We start from the raw sequence: 20168 nt of genomic DNA, 5'->3' as shown, positions 1-20168 counted from the left end.
AGGGGGCTTTTAAGTGCTACAGAACCGCTTCGTCAGTTTCCTTCCGCTCGGCCGTCTCCGTTGCTTCCTCCAGGAAGGGGGCCGAGAGACGCAGGTCCCAAAAATCCCCCCCCCCCGCCCCGTGGCTGTCCGTCTCACACATACGCCCGGTTGACCGGGCGAACCGCAAGTTTGCACACCCTTGCTGCCAGGGGGGTGGGGGTGCGTGAAAGGGTTGTTGGGTGGGTGGGGGAATGGGGGGAGGGGCAGGGGGGGGAAGAGAAAAACACGACGATGCTTGCGGGTTCACTTCCTGCTGCCGCCGCCGCCGCAGCTGCTCTCGGGGAGGAGGAGGGTGCGACGTCGCAGCTTTCTTCCGGAGCCTTCCTCCAACAGGTAGGTGACATCGATGGCTGCACGGAAAGGGGGTGGGGTGGGGTCGAGAGAGAGAGAGAGAGAGACAAGAGGGGAAAGGTTAAAAGGAGAGGTTTGCGAGGCGGTTGGGACAAACAGCACAAAAGTTTAGGCGTTTTTCTTTGTTTGGCGGGTGGAAATACACCAAGGGGTGGAAGAAGTGGGGGGACGGAGGGCCCAGCGGGCATTTCTGGGAGGTATTTTTGGAGCAGGGACTCTTCCAAAATACAGAAGGACCCAGTTGGAAGGGGACCTCAAGAGGTCTTCTAGTCCAACCCCACCCCCTCCTCAGAAGACAGAATGACCCAGTTGGAAGGGGCCTTGGAGGTCGTCTAGTCCAACCCCCTAGCAGGAGACCCTACCCCATTCTAGACAAATGGCTGTCCAGTGTCTTCTTAAATAACCCGTGATGGGGAGAAGGAAGGGGAGGAGGGGAGGGATGGAAGAAAAGGAAGGAGGGAAAGGAAGGAAAGAAGGGGTTGGAGGAAGGAAGGATGGAGGAAAAGAAAGGAAGGAGGAATATACAGAGGAAGGGAGGAAGGAAGGAATAAACAGATGGAAAAGGAAGGAATGGAGGAAGGAATATACAGATGCAGAGGAAGGGAGGAAGGAGAGAGGAATGAAGGAAGGGAAAGAGGAGAAGGATGGAGGAAAAAGAAGGGAGAAATATACAGATATAAAGGAAGGGAGGAATGATACAGAGGAAGGGGGAAGGAAGAGAGAGGAAGGAAGGAAGGAAGGAAGGAAGGAAGGAAGGAAGGAAGGAAGGAAGGAAGGAAGGAAGGAAGGAAGGAAGGAAGGGAGGGAGGGAGGGAGGGAGGGAAAGGAAGGAAAGAAGTAGTTGGAGGAAGGGAGGACGGGAGGGATGGAGGGAAAGTAAATAAGTAAGGAAAGAATATACAGATACAAAGGAAGGAAGGAAGGAAGGAAAGAAAGAAGGGAGGGAGGGAAGGATGGATGGATGGAAAGGAAGGAAAGAAGTAATTGGAAGAAGGAAGGAGGGGAGGGATGGAGGAAAAGTAAGGAAGGAATATATGGAAGGAAGGAAGGAAGGAAGGAAGGAAGGGAAGGGAAGGGAGGGGAAGGGAGGGAGGGAGGGTCCCAGGGAAACTCACCGTTTTTTCCTGGGATCCTCTCCAAGAGGGTGAGGAGTATTTGGTTCAGCCGCTCCCGCTGCAGGTGCCGGCGTTCTTCCGGGCTGCAGGGCTCCTGGGCTCTGGGCTGCTCTCCTTGGCCTTTTTATCCAGCTCGACGTTCTCCAGGGAGCGCCTCTTTCTCGGGCTCCTCGGGGTGGGCCGGCGGCTCTCCCGGCGGGGGCTCGGGGTGGGCGATCCCCTCTTCCGGAAGCGGGACAGGCTCCTCCTCCTGAGGCAGGTCCTTCGTTTGGGGCTTGGCGCGGTCGGACTTCCAAGAGGACCTGAGAAGGGAGAGGGAAATGGGTTCGTATTGACGACGGGGCCCCCGGGGGTCACCTGATCCCCTTTTGCGACCTTCCGACAAAGCAAGAGCCAAAAGGGGGGGGGTTGTTTCAACTCCTCCCCTCGTAACGATGCTATAGGGAACTGCACACCAGAACAACTAGACACAAGGGGAGTTTTTCCCCGAAAGCCATCACTCTGCTAAACAAATAATTCCCCCAACACTGTTCCAACTATTTACAAAGTCTGCATGACTATCCTTCTTCTCATCCTTCCTATTATCTATCTCTTCCCACTTATAACTATAACCTTGTTGCTTGTATCTCTACAATTAATATTGTTTTACTTGGTCCCTAGGACGATTTGATTGCTTATTAGTAACCTATGACTATCACTCACTGTTGCATCTTATGATTCTTGATGAATGTATTTTATTTTTTCTTTATGCACACGGAGAGCTCGTGCACCAAAGACAAATTCCTTCTGTGTCCAATCACACTTGGCCAATAAAGTATTCTGTTCTATTCTGTCCTGTCCTATCCTATCCCTTATTCTCTTCTCTTTCCTCTTCCCTATCCTATCCCTTATTCTATTCTATCCCTTATTCTACCCTCTCCTATTCTATTCTATCCTATTCTCTATTCTATTCTATTCCATTCTTTCCTTATTCTATTCTATTGTTATTCTATTCTATTCCATTCCATTCCACTCTTATTGTGCCCTATGACTATTATTAAGTGTTGTACCTTATGATTCTTGACTAATGTCTCTTTTATGTACACTGAGAGCATTTGCACCAAGACAAATTCCTTGTGTGTCCAATCACACTTGGCCATTAAAGAATTCTATTCTATTCTATTCTATTCTATTCTATTCTATTCTATTCTATTCTATTCTATTCTATTCTATTCCCTATGACTATCATTAAGTGTTGTACCTGATTACTCTTGACTCTTGACGAATGTATCTTTTCTTTTATGTGCACTGAGAGCATTTGCACCAAAGACAAATTCCTTGTGTGTCCAACCACACTTGGCCAATAAAGAATTCTATTCTATTCTATTCTATTCTATTCTATTCTATTCTATTCTATTCTATTCTATTCTATTCTATTCTATTCCCTATGACTATCATTAAGTGTTGTACCTGATTACTCTTGACTCTTGACGAATGTATCTTTTCTTTTATGTGCACTGAGAGCATTTGCACCAAAGACAAATTCCTTGTGTGTCCAACCACACTTGGCCAATAAAGAATTCTATTCTATTCTATTCTATTCTATTCTATTCTATTCTATTCTATTCTATTCTATTCTATTCTATTCTATTCTATTCTATTCTACTCTACTCTACTCTACTCTATTCTATTTCTATTCTTATTCTATTCCACTCTTCCATTATGAACTGTGAGAATAACCTTGGGAGATGGGAGGAAGAGCTGCAGCCCAGACCAGGGCCAGAGAAGAAAAACCAGGCTGCAAAGGTGGGGAAAGCAGGTCAGAATTCCCTTTCCTGGTCTGGACTACCTCAAAGGGCTGTGGTGAAGATGTTTCCACGCAACCCTCCGGGGGACTCACCTGCCTCCGTTCCTCTTGTAGTTGTCTGGTACGTAATGAGGCTGAAATGGGGAAAGAAAAAGCCAATTAGAGTCAACGTCCAGGGTGCCTTGAGGCCCATCCATCAAAGAGAGGTCATCCCACGGAGGGAGAGGCTGGGGAAACTGAGGCAGGGAAAAGGCCTGGCCGCAGACTGTTCAGCGTTAACTACCAACTCCTGTATGTCCAAAGGTTGAAAGTCCCGATGAAAAAGGAAGAAATTTATAGGGCGCAGGCGGTCCTTGACTTACAATGAGCCACCGTTCTAAGTTATGACGGCGTTGGGGGTGGGGGGAAGCAACTCGTGCCCGCTTTTCACACTTAACGACCGTTGTAGCCTCCCCCGGGGTCATGTGATTTACAGCAGCTGGGTCAGATTTATAATGGTCGCAGCATCTGTGTGTGTGTGTGTGTGTGTGTGTGTGTGTGAGAGAGAGAGAGAGAGAGAGAGAGAGATACCATGTGATCCCCTGTTGCAACCTTCCAACCAAGGGGGAAAAGCCAGATTCACTTTACTGACCGGGTGGCTAATTTAACGACGGCAGTCGATTCGCTGAATGAATCATGGCAAAGAAAGCCATAGAAAACTGGGCATGTGTGTGTGTGTGTGTGCCAAACTCACTTTGCTGCCCTACATTTGGGGCTATCAAATGGGGCTGTTGAGCAGAGGAGCACCTGCCTCGTCCTAGGGGACTGGAGGCTCAAACATACGACGGACGGTTGCAGGAACTGGGCCTGGCTAGTCTAGGGAAGAGAAGGACCAGGGGAGGCAGGAGAGCAGCCTTCCAATATTTGAGGGGCTGCCCCAGAGAGGAGGAGGAAGGGGGTCAAGCTATTCTCCAAGGGACCCAAAGAAATAATGGATGGAAACTGGACAAGGAGAGATTCAACCTGGAAATAAGGAGGAATTTTCTGACAGTGAGAGCAATCAACCCATGGAACAGAAGTTGCCTTCAGAAGTTGTGGGAGCTTCATCCCTGGAGGCTTTCAAGAAGAGACTGGACTGCCCTCTGTCAGAAACAGTGTAGGGTCTCCCGCTTGGGCAGGGGGTGGGACTAGATGACCCACAAGGTCCCTTCCCACTCTTGATGACCTTGCTATCTGCCTGAATGGAACTGAGGGAGACGGTCGCGGGGCTACCGCAGGACGGCAAGTGGCCTTACCGAGAAATCTCTTTTCGGCGCCAGCCGTTTCGGGAAGTGGTCGAAGGCGTAGGATTTGGTGCAGACCGGATAGCGGTTACGGTGGATCTTGTAAAAGAGGTGGGCCGACTTGTCCAGCCGGTAGTCGCAGATGTATACGTCTGGCTCCTTCGCCCCTTTGGGTCTTCCTGCCGGGGGAAGACGGGGGTGAGAAGGGAGGAAAAGGGGCGAGGGGAGAAGTTCTCAAGGTCATTCTCAGCCCCAAAGGGCCACCAGCCCTTCCTTCGACCCGGGGGTGTGTGTGTGTGTGGTCGGAGGGGGGGCAGGCGGGGAGGAGGAAGCCGCTTCTGGGATCCGGGCCGACTTGCCTTTGCAGTAGGTGTAGAGATCCAGCACGCAGCAGATCCCTACCACCGCCTCCAGAGGGATGATCTCGTACAGCGGCACCCGGAAGAGCTCGTTGTGATAGAACTTGCGGGAGGGCGAGTGGTGGGTTTCGTGCGGGCGGAAGTAGTGGTGGCCGAAGGCGAAGCGTTCCCCCCTGCGGGAAGGAGACAAGCGGGAGGGAGTGTGTGTCCCCCCCGCCAACTACATAAAGCCGCTGGGCTCAAAGAGGAGGCTCTTTGATACTGACTTGGCTTGTTGCTGATTTAATTTGAACGCAGAACTCGCTGCTGATCACCGCTCTAAGGTAGCGTTTCTCAGTTTTAGCCATTTTAAGGGGGTGGGGGGACTTCAACTCCCAGAATCCCCCAGCCAGCCTGCTTTAAGAGGGATGGATTTCATTTCTCAGACATCATACTTTAAGCAGTGTGGACTTCAAGTCTGTTAAGGTCTTGAGATTTAAGAGTTGACCAGCGGCTGTAAAGCTGATGCAATGAGGATGAATCAGCATTGGTATTGCCCTTTTAAGACTATGTATGGGACCACAGAAGCCTTTACCACTTTAAGAGGTGTTTTTACATAAAGGCAGCTATTAGAGGGTGTGTTAATCTCTCTCATTGGGTCCTGTCTCCATTGTAGAGTTCTCTGTGCAGAGTTAAGATTGACTGCTTGTCAGGTATTTGCCTACCACGTATATTTCTATATATAACTGTCTTGTATATAAACCACTGTTAACCGTCTAAGCCTCTTTGTGCTGTGTTTTGCTCCCGGGTTGCCTCACAATAGTAGTCATGCTGCAAACGCTCTGATAAAGTCCTGGAATTCCATTCTTAAAACTTTCAAGCACGAGAAACGCTGCTCTAAGGAAGCTTCTTGGATGAGAAGCGAAACAACTGGACACAGAGATAGCTTTTTTTTTTTCCGCTGAACATCTGATTCCCACAGCCCTATGTTAGGACTAAAGATATTTACCCCACGTAGTAGGGCTGTATTGCTATATTATCCTTCCCATCTACCTATGTGGGGGACAATTTTATATCTTCAGAAACGTGTGATCTACCGGCCCAAAGAATCAGTGAAAATCCTTCCAATGTTTGCCATGGCGTCCTCCGCAGCCATTCCCAGCAGGGCTGAGAAGTGAAAAGAACTTATTTTTTTTCCCCACTGGAGGAAGAGGTGGAAAACTCACTTCTCGTTTTTCCACAGCTTCTCAATCCGGAAGATATCCAGCCTCTCGCGGTTGATGTGGGACAGCAGGCGGTACGACTGCCGGACTGGGTGGCCGTCGGGAGTCCTTCGGCTGTCTCGCATCAGGTACACGCAGTCTCCTGCAAGTGGGAAGCACAGGAGGGCCTCAAATATGCCAGCAGGGGCCATAACTCCAATGGAATTTTGAATATCCCCAAAGCTATTTCTGGTGGTGACTGCCTTCCCCACATGGCACCTGTGGGGGCTTAACGTGGAGATTTTAAGGGGCGGCTTTCCCAGAACAGAAGGGGAAATAAGAAGGAAGCGTCGGAGAAAAAGCACAAAGCGTAACGGAAAGGAACAGTCAAAAGAAGAGCGAGGTTTACATATGGTAAACCCTGGGGAAAATATGAATACTACCCCCGGATGAGGTTGTAAGTAGGAAAAATTGTGCTGAAATGGATAGATTAACTAAAGAGAAAGATGATTCGGAGTGATGGAGGCAACGTAGCCGGCACCCTCTCGATGCCAAGGCCAGGCCTGGGGGAGGGGGGGGGGGTTGAGTCAGTTTCCGATTTGACCCGTGCTAGGACACCCCTCACCGGTGAGCGAAATCAGAACACGGGGGACCCCGGAGAGAAGGGCGAGAGCTACCCCAACAGCTCTCCTGGCTGCCTGTCATTCTCCCGGGGACAGAACACCCACCTTGGCGGAGCAGGAGGTCGTCTCGCAACAGACAGATGAAGTAAACGCAGCCGGGTTGGGTGTAATGAGGCCGGGGGATCATCGGTACCTCCTAAAGGAGGATGAGAGAAATAGGAGGAAGGGGGGAAAAACATCATTACCATCATCATCATCATAGAGAAATCTCAGCTTTGGGAATTGTTTCAAAGGTTTCCAGGATGGTTCAAAGGAACAGGGAAAAGGGAGAGTTTGGTCTAGTGGTTAAAGAAGCTGGCGAGAAAATGGGGAGTTCTAGTCCTGCCTGAGGCACGAAAGGCAGTTGGGGGTGACTTTGGATCAATCACCAGGAGACGGTGAGTTCCAGTCCTGCCTTAGGCATGAAAGCCAGCTGGGTGACTTTGGGCCAATCCCAACCCCCATCTTGGTTGTTATTGTGGGGAAAATAGGATGAGGACATATTGTGTGTGTTCACAGCCCAGAGTTATTATTTGTGAAAAGGTGGACAGTCTTGCCTTTCCGTCTATCTCTCCCTATCTACAGATACTTACCCGATCCACTGTGCGCAGCTCACACTGTTCACACAAATAGTGCTCGACGTCCGAGTTCACACCCATGCAGTCGCAGTGCTGCCAAACCTGCGAGAGAAAGGGAGGCCTCAGGAAATGCTGAGAAAGAAACCTTGCCTCAGTAGAGGAGGGAAAAAAATATTTATGAGAAGAAGAAGAAGAAGAAGAAGGAGAAGGAGAAGGAGAAGGAGAAGGAGAAGGAGAAGGAGAAGGAGAAGGAGAAGAAGAAGAGGAGGAGGAGGAGGAGGAGGAGGAGGAGGAGGAGGAGGAGGAAGAAGAAGAAGAAGAAGAAGAAGAAGAAGGAGAGGGAGAGAGAGAGAGAGAGAGAGAGAGAGAGAACAGAATCTTCCTGCTGAGTGAGAAGCTTGGAATATCCCTGGCTAATTTCAGCCAAAGTTAGCAAACCGGAGCAACGAAATAGCAATAGGAGGCTACTGCATTTTGCAAAAAAACCCAAACAAACCCAAAACAATAACCTGAAAAAAGATTCTTAGATAACAATCCAAATTCTTATCAACTTAATATATCAAAACAGGGGATCCTCCTGTTGCTCTCTGATCAAACCTGGCCACTTTTAAGACGCCTGGACTTCAACTCCCAGAATTCCCCAGACTCGAGGAAAAACCCTGTTTTAGATCAAATCCGGGGGGTGGGGGTGGGGGTGGTGGGGGATTTTTTCTATTTCTGAAGCGGGGAACCTGCCCCCCCTCCGGAAGGTCCCAGCAGGGCAGGGGCCTCCGGTGTCCCTCACCATGCACTTGTCACACTGGATCATCAGCCCTTCGTCCTTGTACAAGCCGCAGATGCAACGGATGACGTCTTCGTCCTTCTCGTGCCCGCTCTCCTTCTCGCACAGGGAGGTCTCGCTGCTGTCCGCCTCGCTGGCCGTCTCGCCCACGATCTCGTCGATCTGAGCAGCCGCTTCGTGGCGGGCGTTGTAATAGGCTTTCCGCAGCCGGCAGACATCCCGCCCGATCGGGGATTTGCGGCCGTAGTATTTCTGCAGGGAAAGCGGGGGGATGGGACGAGAGAGAGAGAGGGGGGGAAAGAAAGAGAGAGAGAGAGAGAAGAAGGGAGAGAGAGAGAGAGAGAGGGAGGGAGGGAGAGAGAGAGAGATTGAGTTTTTCGTATTTAACGGGCCGTGAAATTCGAGGGTTGATCCGTGTCAAATTAAGACTAATATTTCAGGCAGGGGATGATGTGTGAACTTCTACTCCCAGAATTCCCCAGCCAGCGCTTTGAGACATGTAGACTTCAATTCCCAGAATTCCTCAGCTAGCATCCTTTAAGAGGGTTGGACTTCGACTCCCAGAATTTCCCAGCCAACGCTTTGAGATATGTAGACTTCAATTTCCCAGAATTCCCCAGCCAGCAGGCTTTAAGCCAGGCGGACTGGGGAATTCTGGGAGTTGATGTCCCACTATCTTAAAAGTGGCTGAGGTCTTAGGATAAATGGTACAGCTGGGTAGAATGCAAGAAAAAGAACGTACAGAATAAATGAACCCAGGAAATATATTATATATAGGTTGTATATATTGAATGTATAAAATAATGGTTTCAATCTTCTCTCCTACTACACAAACACTATGAAGGGTTTATCGATTAAATAATACAGTTATAGTCCAATAGTAATATGGTAGTAGAGTAATAGGTGTTATTTATTAATTAATATGTAATCTACAAGAGACAAGGAATACTTCCCAATTATTATTTATTATTGCTTACTATCAACTATCGAACCTAATATCAAATGTAATAGAAAAAAATATGTTTACTCTTTTATTTGTACATTTACTATTTTTTATTTCTGTATATTTGTAGGTTTGTATCTTTTTAATCTTCTGCAAATAAAGTTCCTTTTAATGATTAAAAAAAAAATGCTCAAGAAACACGAGTGCAACGTTATTCCCAGCGCCGAAGCGGAACCAAACGGAGGCGGGAATCTTTGGGAGCGGAGGTTTTTGGAGAAAGGGGGAGTTTGGGGGTGGTGGTGGAGAAAACTCTCCTTGGTTCCAGCTGCCCACTCACCTCCGCGTTTCGGAAAACCTTCAGCATATCCCCGTCGAAAGCCTCCACCGTTTTGTAGTAGCCCGTCAGGATCTGCTTCTCGATGGTGGTGAGATCGAGGGGGTCCGAGATCTTCTCGTAGTAATCGGCGTTCCTGGACCAGGGGAAGAGGTCGGACGTGTCACCAGGGGGTCCAGTTTGGACACTCAGATTGGGGGAGGAGAGTCCGCTCCTACACACAAGCGCCCCTTTTTCCCCCCGTTGGCAAAAAAGGAAACTTACTTTTTTTTCGGAGGAAGAACCAGCAAAGGGGTGGCTAAGATTTGGCTGGAGGAATCTGAAAGTCAACAGGAGAAGAAGGCCGTGAGGGGGGCCACCGGAGAGGTTCAAAGCTTGCGTGAGGGCGACCGGAAGGGCGTTCCTCTGAGCGCCCTTGGGCTTGGAGGTCCAACGACTGGAGATGGGAACTGTAGTCCCGAAACCATGTCCGGGTGGGATTGGGGGAAATCATTGCTTCAGCTCTGATTAAGAAGCTGCGAGCGAGAAACCTTTCGCAAAGGCCGGCATGGTGGACGGACGCCGTGACGGTGGGGACACGGCTGGAGGGCTTGAAGGGCCACGGGGGAGGGAGGATCATCCAGCCCCACATCCTCCCAATGTTGCGTTCATCATTCGTCATCATTCAACAGCCCCGTAATCCCTTGAGGGGTGGAGTGTGGGCAACGGAATGGAGCCGAGTATTGACTGGCCAGATGCCCTTCCTGTTGCCAGAGCGGCGTTTTGTTCAGCAGATCATATTCTCATTGCGCCGAGAGAGGGGGGGGGGGAGAAATATCTGCCTCTACCCAGGATCGAACGCACAGCCTCCTGACTGTGAGGCGAAGAGCTTCACCTCTAGGCCACCGCGCCACTCTCTCCCAAATGCTGCACTGTCACCAAGGAGGGTCAAACTCAAGATCGGGATGGGGCAAATGGCACGCAATTCCCCCCCCCCCGCCCCCCGAAAACAAATCAAGAGCAGATCAAGGGGACAACCTGATTCTGTAAATCAGTGATCTGGATTGATCCGCTCCGGGAGGAAAATACAGATCAGTTAAGCAAGGATGATGTTACCTAGTTGGGTCGTGAAATGCCTGCAAGGAAACCACCCAGCTCAGAGAGCACCGGAGGACGCCCCCCTCCCCCCAAAAAGTAACCCTGTCCTGGGTTCAAGGTGATTCCGCCCGAAGCTTGCCGTCATCACCTTTGTAGGCAATGATGCCATCGCAGATCTCCTTGAAGATCTGGGCGAGGCGCGCTGCGCGGGCCACTTCGAGGTTTTCTTCGGCGGCCGCCAACCGTCGTGTCCTCACCGAGCGTGCGGTCTGCAGGGCGGAGAACTGGGTCATGAAGACGTCTGGAAAAAGAAGGGGAAGGAGATGAGGGAGGGAGCCTCCGCAGGCGTCTGACGGCGCTAGGGTGGTCCGGGGTTTGACGACACGCGAAGCCGCTGTTTGCTTGAGTGGCATCACTTCAGGATGTTAAGTTGATGACTAAGATCGCCACCACTGTGATGTTAAAGAGGGCGAGGGGTGACCATGTTTGGAAGGGGGTTGGACTAGAAGACCTCCAAGGTGTCTTCCAACTCTTCTTCCTCCCTCCCTCCCTCTCTCCCGGGGTTTTCAAGAAGAGATTGGACAACCGTTTGTGTGTAACAGTATAGGGGTTCCTGCTTGAACAGGGGTTGGACTAGAAGACCTCCAAGGTTCCTTCCTTCCTTCCTTCCTTTTTCTTTCTTTCTATCATCTATCTATCTATCTATCTATCTATCTATCTATCTATCTATCTATCTATCTATCTATCTATCTATCTATCTATCTACCTACCTACCTATCTATCTATCTCTATCCTACTATCAATTATCTATCTATCTATCTATCTATCTATCTATCTATCTATCTATCTCTATCCTACTATCAATCTATCAATCTATCTATCTAATCTACTATCTATCTATATCCTACTATCAATTATCTATCTATCTATCTATCTATCATCTATCTCTATCCTACTATCAATTATCTATCTATCTATCTATCTATCTATCTATCTATCTATCTATCTATCTATCTATCTATCTATCTATCTATCTATCTCTATCCTACTATCAATTATCTATCTATCTATCTATCTATCTATCTATCTATCTATCTATCTCTATCCTACTATCAATTATCTATCTATCTATCTATCTATCTATCTATCTATCTATCTATCTCTATCCTACTATCTATCTATCTATCTATCTATCTATCTATCTATCTATCTCTATCCTACTATCAATTATCTATCTATCTATCTATCTATCTATCTATCTATCTATCTATCTATCTATCTATCTATCTATCTATCTCTATCCTACTATCAATTATCTATCTATCTATCTATCTATCAATCTATCTATCTATCTATCTATCTATCTCTATCCTACTATCTATCTATCTATCTATCTATCAATCAATCTATCTATCTATCTATCTCTATCCTACTATCTATCAATCTATCTATCTATCTATCTATCTATCTATCTATCTATCTATCTATCTATCTCTATCCTACTATCTATCTATCTATCTATCTATCTATCTATCTATCTATCTATCTATCTATCAATCAATCTATCTATCTATCTATCTCTATCCTACTATCTATCTATCTATAAATCAATCAATCAATCAATCAATCAATCAATCTATCTATCTATCTATCTATCTATCTATCTATCTCTATCCTACTATCTATCTATCTATCTATCTATCTATCAATCAATCTATCTATCTATCTATCACTGGGGATTTCCAAGAAGAAATTGGACAACCATTTGTATGCAATGGTATAGGATTTCCTGCTTGAGCAGAGGGTTGGACTACATGGCCTCCAAGGTCCCTTCCAACTCTGTTCTTCTGTTATTCCAAGCAGCTTGGGTTTAGCAAACGGGCAGTGATGGGGAGAAGGTTGTGGTTTAGTTACGAGCAGCTTCTTTCAGGCTGCGACTTCAAGGCACTTGGAGAAGGGGGAGGGTTCGGCCCTCACCGGATTTAATGTTGCCATCGTCCCGACACATCCCATTCCAGCGGGTGTACAACGAGGGCGAGTGGAGGCTGTCGCTGTCGTGTTTGACCTCTTCCTGCTTCTGACGGATCTTGTCCCAGTTGCGCACCAGGAAAACGTGGTGTTTCAGGACGAAATTCCTAGAAGGGGGCAGAAAAAAAGATGTCAAGATAGCGGAAGAAACATTTCTCGGGGAGGAGGGAGAGTGGCGGTAGGAAGGGTTTATGGGGGATTGGACAGGGAGGAAAATGAGGGTGGAGTCCATCAAACAGTGAGCAACCAAGCAACTTGTTACTAACCGACCACCAACCAACCAACTAACCCATCTTCAACCAACCAAGCAACAACCAACGATCAACCAATCATCCATCAACAATCCAGCAAGAAACAAGCATCCATCAATCAACCATTCATCAACCAATCATCCATCAACAATCCAGCAAGAAACAAGCATCCATCAATCAACCATTCATCAACCAATCATCCATCAACAATCCAGCAAGAAACAACCATCCATCAATCAACCATTCATCAACCAATCATCCATCAACAATCCAGCAAGAAACAAGCATCCCTCAATCAACCATTCATCAACCAATCATCCATCAACAATCCAGCAAGAAACAAGCATCCCTCAATCAACCATTCATCAACCAATCATCCATCAACAATCCAGCAAGAAACAAGCATCCCTCAATCAACCATTCATCAACCAATCATCCATCAACAATCCAGCAAGAAACAAGCATCCATCAACCAACCATTCATCAACCAATTATCCATCAACAATCCAGCAAGAAACAAGCATCCCTCAATCAACCATTCATCAACCAATCATCCATCAACCAACCAGCAAGAAACAACCAACCATCAACCAACCAAGCAAGAACCATAAACCAACCAACCAATAACCAACCATCACCCTACCAAGCGACAACCATTCATCAGCCAACCTTCAACCAACCAACCAACCCGTCCATCCTCAACCAACAAATCACTACACAATCGCCACCCAACCAGCCACTAATCTACTACCCATCCACCAACCAAGTTTCCCACTCCTGGGTAGCCAAGCTGCGGCAAACCAGGGGTTATCCATTCCGAAGCACCATGTCGGGGCTTCGTGGTTCCTTAACCCGTATAGAGGTTTGCAAGACCCAGCAACTAAGTGGCTAGACAGGCCTGAGGAAGGACGGGTCCACCCTTGTGTGGAGGCTGCGCAAGGGCCCAGGCCGAGAACCAGCAGCCCTCTCCCTCTCCTCACCTTTCCCGGTTGGACATGGGCTTCATCTGGAGTTGGGGAGTTAGCCGGGTGGGGGGGTTGGCATTATCGCTGGGCTCTTCGGGAACATGGCCCTTCTGGAAAACAAGAGGGGCGTTTCGTTGAAGGAGGGAGGGGTATCTCAGGAGAGCTAAATTGGGGGCACCCAGGTTCCAAACTCCACGGTTTTACCCCGGCTATGAAGAAAGCGGAAGTTGGGGGCCACTTCTGAAATGTTGATGGGGGCTTCCCTCCTTCCTTCCCTCCCGGTTGGACTAAAGGACCTCCAAGTTCCCCTCCAACTCTCCCTCCTTCCTTCCTTCCTTTCCTTTCTAGGTTCTTCCCTCCCTCCCTCCTTCCTTCCTCCATCCCTTCCTTCCTTTCCTTTCCTTTCTAGGTTCTTCCCTCCTTCCTTCCTTTCCTTTCCTTTCCTTTCCAGGTTCTTCCCTCCCTCCCTCCTTCCTTCCTTCCTCCATCCCTTCCTCCTTCCTTCCTTCCTTCCTTTCCTTTCTAGGTTCTTCCCTCCCTCCTTCCTTCCTTCCTCCATCCCTTCCTTCCTTTCCTTCCTTCCTTCCTTTCCTTTCTAGGTTCTTCCCTCCCTCCCTCCCTCCCTCCTTCCTTCCCTTCCCTTTCTAGGTTCTTCCCTCCCTCCTTCCTTCCTTCCTTCCTTCCTCCATCCCTCCCTCCTCTCTCTTCCCCTTCCCTTCCCTTTCCTTCCTTCCTTGCCTCCCTCCCTCCCTCCCTTTCTCTTTCCCTTCTCCCCTTCCTTCCTTCCTACCTACCTACCTACCTACCTACCTACCTACACAAAACAGTTTCCATCAACCTCTAACCATCCCTCCCTCCCTGCTGTACCCCGAGCAACAGCAGTTGTTCAGCTAGCAAAACATGTTGGGTTCTTAATCCTGCTGGGGACTTTAATTCTGTTGGACTAGAAGACCTCCAACTCTCCTTCCTTCCTTCCTTCCTTCCTCCCTCCCTCCCTCCCTGTTGGACTAGAAGACCTCCAACTCTCTCTCCTTCCTTCCTTCCTTCCTTCCTTCCTTCCCTCCCTCCCGGTTAGAATGCAGTATTGCAGGCTAATTCTGCCCACAGCCAGCAATTCGATCCTGACTGGCTCCAGGTTGACTCAGCCTTCCATCCTTTCCAAGGTGGATAAAATGAGGACCCCCGAAGGTTGGGGGGGGGTGGGGGCCAGAGGCTGCTAAACCGCAAAGGTGAAACTTGGGGCGCGTACTACCGCACCCTCTTTTTCAGCTTGTGCTTGGACTTCCTCTTCTCTTTGGACCGGCTGGGCCTCCGCTGGGCTGTGACCACCTGGCTGGCTTTGCTGAGCAGGCCGTTCATCCGCTGGCTCTTCCCGCCGATGATCCCGCGGCATTTTTCAAAGCCGCATTTGCAGAGTTGCTACGGGGAGGAAAACGGGGTGGGCACGTTTAAACGGGGGGTCGGGGGCGTCCCGAGCGATACCCCTCCTTTGACTTCCCTCTCCCCTCCCCAGGCGGTCCTTGACTCGCAGCGTTTCATTCAGTGACCGACGTTACGATGGCAATGACCGGTGGCTCACGCTTACGACCGCGGCAGCATCCCCGGGGGGGGAGGAGGGGGGGAAATTTGGATGCTTGGAAACGGATTCAGATTGACGACAGTCGCAGTGTCCCGGCGACCTTCCGGCAAGCACAGTCGGTGGGATTTGCTTAACGACCGTGTGGCTGACTTAAAAGAACTTTAGGGATTCGCTTAACAACTATGGGAGTTGTGAAAGGGGGCAAAATTCGCTTTAACGCCCGTCTCTCTCTTAGCCACAGAAACTTTTGGGCTGTAAGTCAAGGACCACCTGTATTTTAGGTGTAAGTAACTTAAAGTGCCGGCAAACGGACCGAATATCCCTCTCCCGAATGTCCCCACACAACGGCAACCCTGCGGGGTGGGTTAAGGCAAGGAGAGGGAAGGGCCTGGCCCAAAGTCACCCAGGTGGGCGAGGACGATCCAGAACAGAGACCACCCTCTCCCCCAAAAAAAAAACCCCTGGGCAAGGTCTCACCTGCTTTTCCATGTTGAAGGAGTGGAAATTGTAGTCGTAGGTCAGCTCAGTGCCGGCCGGCATGTCCTTCAAAGCGTAGAGCCCGATCCGGTAAACGCCGTTGACCGACCTGGAGGCAAAGAGAAGAAAACCATGACTGGATTTGAACGCGTTTCTTGCATCCCGTTCTGGCAGGCAGACTTCTGACCAAAATGGAGCCCCAAAATCGGGCTGCTAAGCGAGAAAAGGTTGTTAAGGGAGCTTTGCTCCATTTTAAGACCTTCTTTGCCGCAGTTGTTAAATGAATCCCTCCTCATCATCATCATCTTCTTTTAATGACCCCATAATCCCTTCCTCCATTCAGTCGGGGCAACTGAATGGAGCTGGCAGAGTGTTTTATTGGCCGGATGCCCTTCCGGTCACCAATGTGGAGTTTTGTTCAGCAAATATAATTCTCATCGTGCCCAGAGAGAAAAAGATCTGCCTCTACCTGTAGTTATTAAATTAGTGACACCGTTGTTAAGTGAATCTGGTTTCACCAGAATCTGTCAGAAGGTCCCAAAAGGGGATCGATCATGTGACCCCCTCCGGGGACGTTGCCACCGTCGTAAGTCTGAGTCGGTTGCCAAGCTTCTGAATTTGTGATCGCCTGATCCTGGGGAGGCGGCAACGGTCGGAAGCGTGAAAAACTGTCCTAAGTCACTTCATTTCAGCGACGTGGTAACTTTGGTCACCGAAGGGACTGTCGTAGGTCGAGGACCCCCTGGGTTTGAGCTTCCATTTGCTTTCGGGCCGGAGGCGGTTTCCGACCGCAGCCGGAGGAGGGGTGGGGACGGCGCTTACCATTTCTGCATCTCGCAGTTGGGGTTGCAGCTGTGGTTGATGAAACGGGCCTCGTTTCCCATGCGGTAGCTGTCAATCACCATCCCGCTGTCCAGGTTGAGGCAGTAGTGATCGCTGTGGTTGTGGTATTGCTCAATCATCCGGTTCCTGGAAAGCCAGAGGAAGGGGGTCAGGCTAGAAGACCTCCGGGGTCCCTCCCGAGTCTGTTACTCTGTATTCTGAGCAGGGGGGGGTCAGACTAGAAGACCCTCCCCACCCCCCGAGGCCCCTTCCATCTCTGCTCTTCTGCATTCTGAGCAGGGGGTCAGACTAGAAGACCCCCGAGGTCCCCTCCCAACTCTGTTATTCTGTATTCTGAGCGGGGGGTGTCAGACTAGAAGACCTCTGAGATCCCTTCCAAGTCTTTTCCTCTGCATTCTGAGCAGGGGGTTGGACTAGAAGACCTCCAGGGTCCCTTTCAAGTTTGCTATTCTGTATTCTGAGCAGGGGTTAGACTAGAAGACCTCTGAGATCCCTCCCGACTCTGTAATTCATGTATTCTGCGTAGGGGGTTGGACTAGAAGACCTCTGAGATCCCTTCTGATGCTGTCATTCTATCTTCTGAGCAGGGGGTTGGACTAGAAGACCTCCAGGGTCCCTTCCCACTCTGTCATTCTATCTTCTGAGCAGGGGTCAGACTAGAAGACCTCTGAGATCCCTTCTGATTCTGTTATTCTGTATTCCGAGCAGGGGGTCGGACTAGAAGACCTCCGGGGTCCGTTCCAAGCCTGTCATCCTCTCTTCCGAGCAGGGGGCTGGACTAGAAGGCCTCCGGGGCCCCTTCCAACTCCGTCCCCATTCCGTAACAGCACATTTCCTTTTTCTGGGCGGAACGGACCTTCCCCCCTTCCCCCAAGCCTCCCCCAAGCCTCCCCCCAAGCCTCCCGGCCGGCCTTCACCTGAATTCCTGCTCGCTGACCACCTCCCCCAGGTACTCGATGATGAACTGCCCGGCTTTCAGGGACTCCTTGGTCCGGATGCCCCAGCCTTTCTCCTCCGCCCGGAAGCGCTCCAGGCACTGCACCCACTCGTGCCTCTGGATCCGCTGGTTGCAGCACTGCTCCCCGCAGGGACACGTGTTGGGCGAGCACTCGGCGAAGATCATCCTGACGGGGCAGAGAGAGAGAGAGAGAGAAAGAGAAAGAGAGAGAGAGAGAGAGAGAGAGAGAGAGAGAGAGAGAGAGAGAGAGAGAGAGAGAGAGAAGAGAAGAGAAGAGAAGAGAAGAGAAGAGAAGAGAAGAGAAGAGAAGAGAAGAGAAGAGAAGAGAAGAGAAGAGAAGAGAAGAGAGTTCCCAAACTTGGCAACTTTAAGATGTGTGGATTTCAACTCCCATAACTCTTCTTCCTCTTCCTTTCTTCTCTCTTTTCTTTCTCTCTTTCTCACCAGGTTTTCATTTTCTTTCTCTTTCCCCCTCTCCTTCCTTTTCTTTCTCCTTCCTCCCTTTTCCCTCCCTCTCTTAATTTCTCTACTTTTCTTCCTTCCTTCTCTTTCTCCTTTCCTCCCTTTCCCCTCCTCTTCATTTCTCTACTTTCCTTCATTCCTTCCTCCCTCCTTTTCCCCTCCCTCTTTCTCTACTTTCCTTCCTCCCTTTCTTTCTCCTTCCTCCCTTTCCCCTCCTTCTTTATTTCTCTACTTTCCTTCCTCCCTTTCTTTTTCCTTCCTCCCTTTTCCCTCCCTCTTTCTCTTCTTTCCTTCCCTCTTTTATTTCTCTCTTATTCTCACCACCTTTTCTTTCTTTTCCTTCCTTCCTTCCTTCCTTCCTTCCTTCCTTCCTTCCTTCCTTCCTTCCCCTCCTCTTTCCTCTCACCCTAACCCTTCCCTTCCTCAATTACAGGGAGTCCTTTTATGACCACATCTGAGCCCCAAATTTCTGTCGCTGGGGGGGGGGGAAACAGCGGTTAAGTGAGTTCTGGCCCCCTTCTGACGACCTTTTCTTGACAGCTTTCTTAAACGAAGCCCCGCAGCTGAGTTAGTGACAGGGTTGTTAAGTGAGCCCACTGGCTTTGCCCGTCAGAAGGTCCCCAATGGGGATCACACCGCGGCTGTCATAAACACGCGAACCGGCTGCCAAACCGCCTGAACGCGGATCGTGGGGGGGGCGTAAGTGGGTGTGAAAAACCCTCTTCGCTCTCTTTTTTTTTCCCAACGGCTGTAACTTAAAAGAGTCACTAAGTGAACCGTCGTCCGAGTCGAAGGCCTCCCGGCCAATTGGGAGCCCCTTACCTGTTCAAACAGTCATCCAGGCACCCGCTTTTCTGGCTGTCTTCGGGCTGCTTGCAGTTGCAAGTGGTGGCTTCGTAGCCCGAGAAAGGTTTCACGTCCACGTAAACATCTGCAGGTGGGATGTGGGTGGGTGGGTGGGTGGGCGTGAAATAAGGCAGAGGGTGAGGGAGAGAGATCCTGAATACGGCTCAGGATGGGGAGGGGGCTTGGAGCTTCAAAGGCTTGGCTCGCCTGCCCTCCCTCCCTCCTCCCAGATTTTCAAGCTACCTGCCTGAGACGACGCCAGGTGGAGGGAGGGGGGGGTCGAGGGGACGCGAAGGAAGGGACGCCTGGGGACACACCCCACCCACCCACCCCAGGGAGCCGTCACAAAGGGGGACTTACTTGATCGGATTTTTTTGTAAAGTGGGACGTCCGGCTTTTTATACAGCTGGAAGGAAAGGGGAGAAAGAGCGGGTTGATCGCGTTGCACCGTGGAGGGCCTCCCAGGAACCGGAAGAACAGGGTTGGGAGGGACCCGGGAGGTCTTCTAGTCCAACCCCCCTTCTCAGAATGCAGAAGGGCAGGGTTGGAAGGGGCCTCGGAGGTCTTCTAGCCCGACCCCCTTGCTCAGAATAGAGAGGGGCCTCGGAGGTCTTCTAGCCCGACCCCCTTGCTCAGAATAGAGAGGGGCCTCGGAGGTCTTCTAGTCCGACCCCCTTGCTCAGAATGCAGAAGAGCAGAGTTGGAAGGGGCCTCGGAGGTCTTCTAGTCCGACCCCCTTGCTCAGAAGGCAGAAGAAAAGCATTGGAAGGGACTTTGGATATACAGAGTTTTTCTCCCTTCCCGTATGGAGGGAGCTGCCTCGCGAGCTCCTTCTCCTTCGGCTTTTAAGGCGGGAGAAATAAAATCAAGAAAATGTGGAGAGAGGAACAAAAAAAAAAAAAAAGAAGGGGAAAAAAAAATAAGATATTTTTTTTTTCTCGGGCCGGGATCCAAGAAAAATAAGGCCTGAAATTTTTTCAGGCCTGTTGGCAGAACATCTAAATTCTCCAGAGGGGTGTCTCACACTCACACACACACACACACAAAACACATCTTGGCTGAAGAGGTGCTGTCAGAATAAAAGTCCCCAGCAGGATTAAGAACCCAACATGTTTTGCTAGCTGAACAACTGCTGTTGCTCGGGGTACGGCAGGGAAGGAGGGATGGTTAGAGGTTGATGGAAACTGTTTTGTGTAGGTAGGTAGGTAGGGAGGGAGGAAGGAGGGAGGGAGGGAGAGAGAGAGAGGAACCTAGGAAGGAAGGAAGGAAGGAAGGAAGGAAGGAAGGA

General features: G+C 49.9%; 1 protein-coding gene across 1 annotated transcript in view; it reads right to left on the bottom strand.

Moving 5' to 3' along the window:
• Nucleotides 1-203: 203 nt before the first annotated feature.
• Nucleotides 204-20168, bottom strand: part of ASH1L (ASH1 like histone lysine methyltransferase) — a 60259-nt gene continuing 40294 nt past the window's right edge. Inside the window, 20 exon segments of the mRNA XM_087914054.1 lie at nt 204-392; nt 1509-1810; nt 3388-3428; nt 4569-4731; nt 4912-5088; nt 6121-6259; nt 6825-6915; nt 7352-7438; nt 8121-8369; nt 9398-9530; nt 9659-9713; nt 10620-10772; nt 12449-12606; nt 13731-13825; nt 14973-15134; nt 15772-15880; nt 16594-16740; nt 17532-17738; nt 18857-18965; nt 19241-19286. Of these exon segments, the coding sequence (XP_087770180.1) occupies nt 286-392; nt 1509-1810; nt 3388-3428; nt 4569-4731; nt 4912-5088; nt 6121-6259; nt 6825-6915; nt 7352-7438; nt 8121-8369; nt 9398-9530; nt 9659-9713; nt 10620-10772; nt 12449-12606; nt 13731-13825; nt 14973-15134; nt 15772-15880; nt 16594-16740; nt 17532-17738; nt 18857-18965; nt 19241-19286 (2730 nt within the window). The 3' untranslated portion in view covers nt 204-285.

The sequence above is a fragment of the Pseudonaja textilis genome, chromosome 16 (genome assembly GCF_049901715.1).
Source record: "Pseudonaja textilis isolate UNSWEBS1 chromosome 16, rPseTex1.2, whole genome shotgun sequence".
Taxonomy (NCBI): Eukaryota; Metazoa; Chordata; class Lepidosauria; order Squamata; family Elapidae; genus Pseudonaja; species Pseudonaja textilis.
The sequence above is the reverse complement of the archived record's forward strand: the minus strand, read 5'-3'. Positions and strand labels throughout refer to the sequence as shown.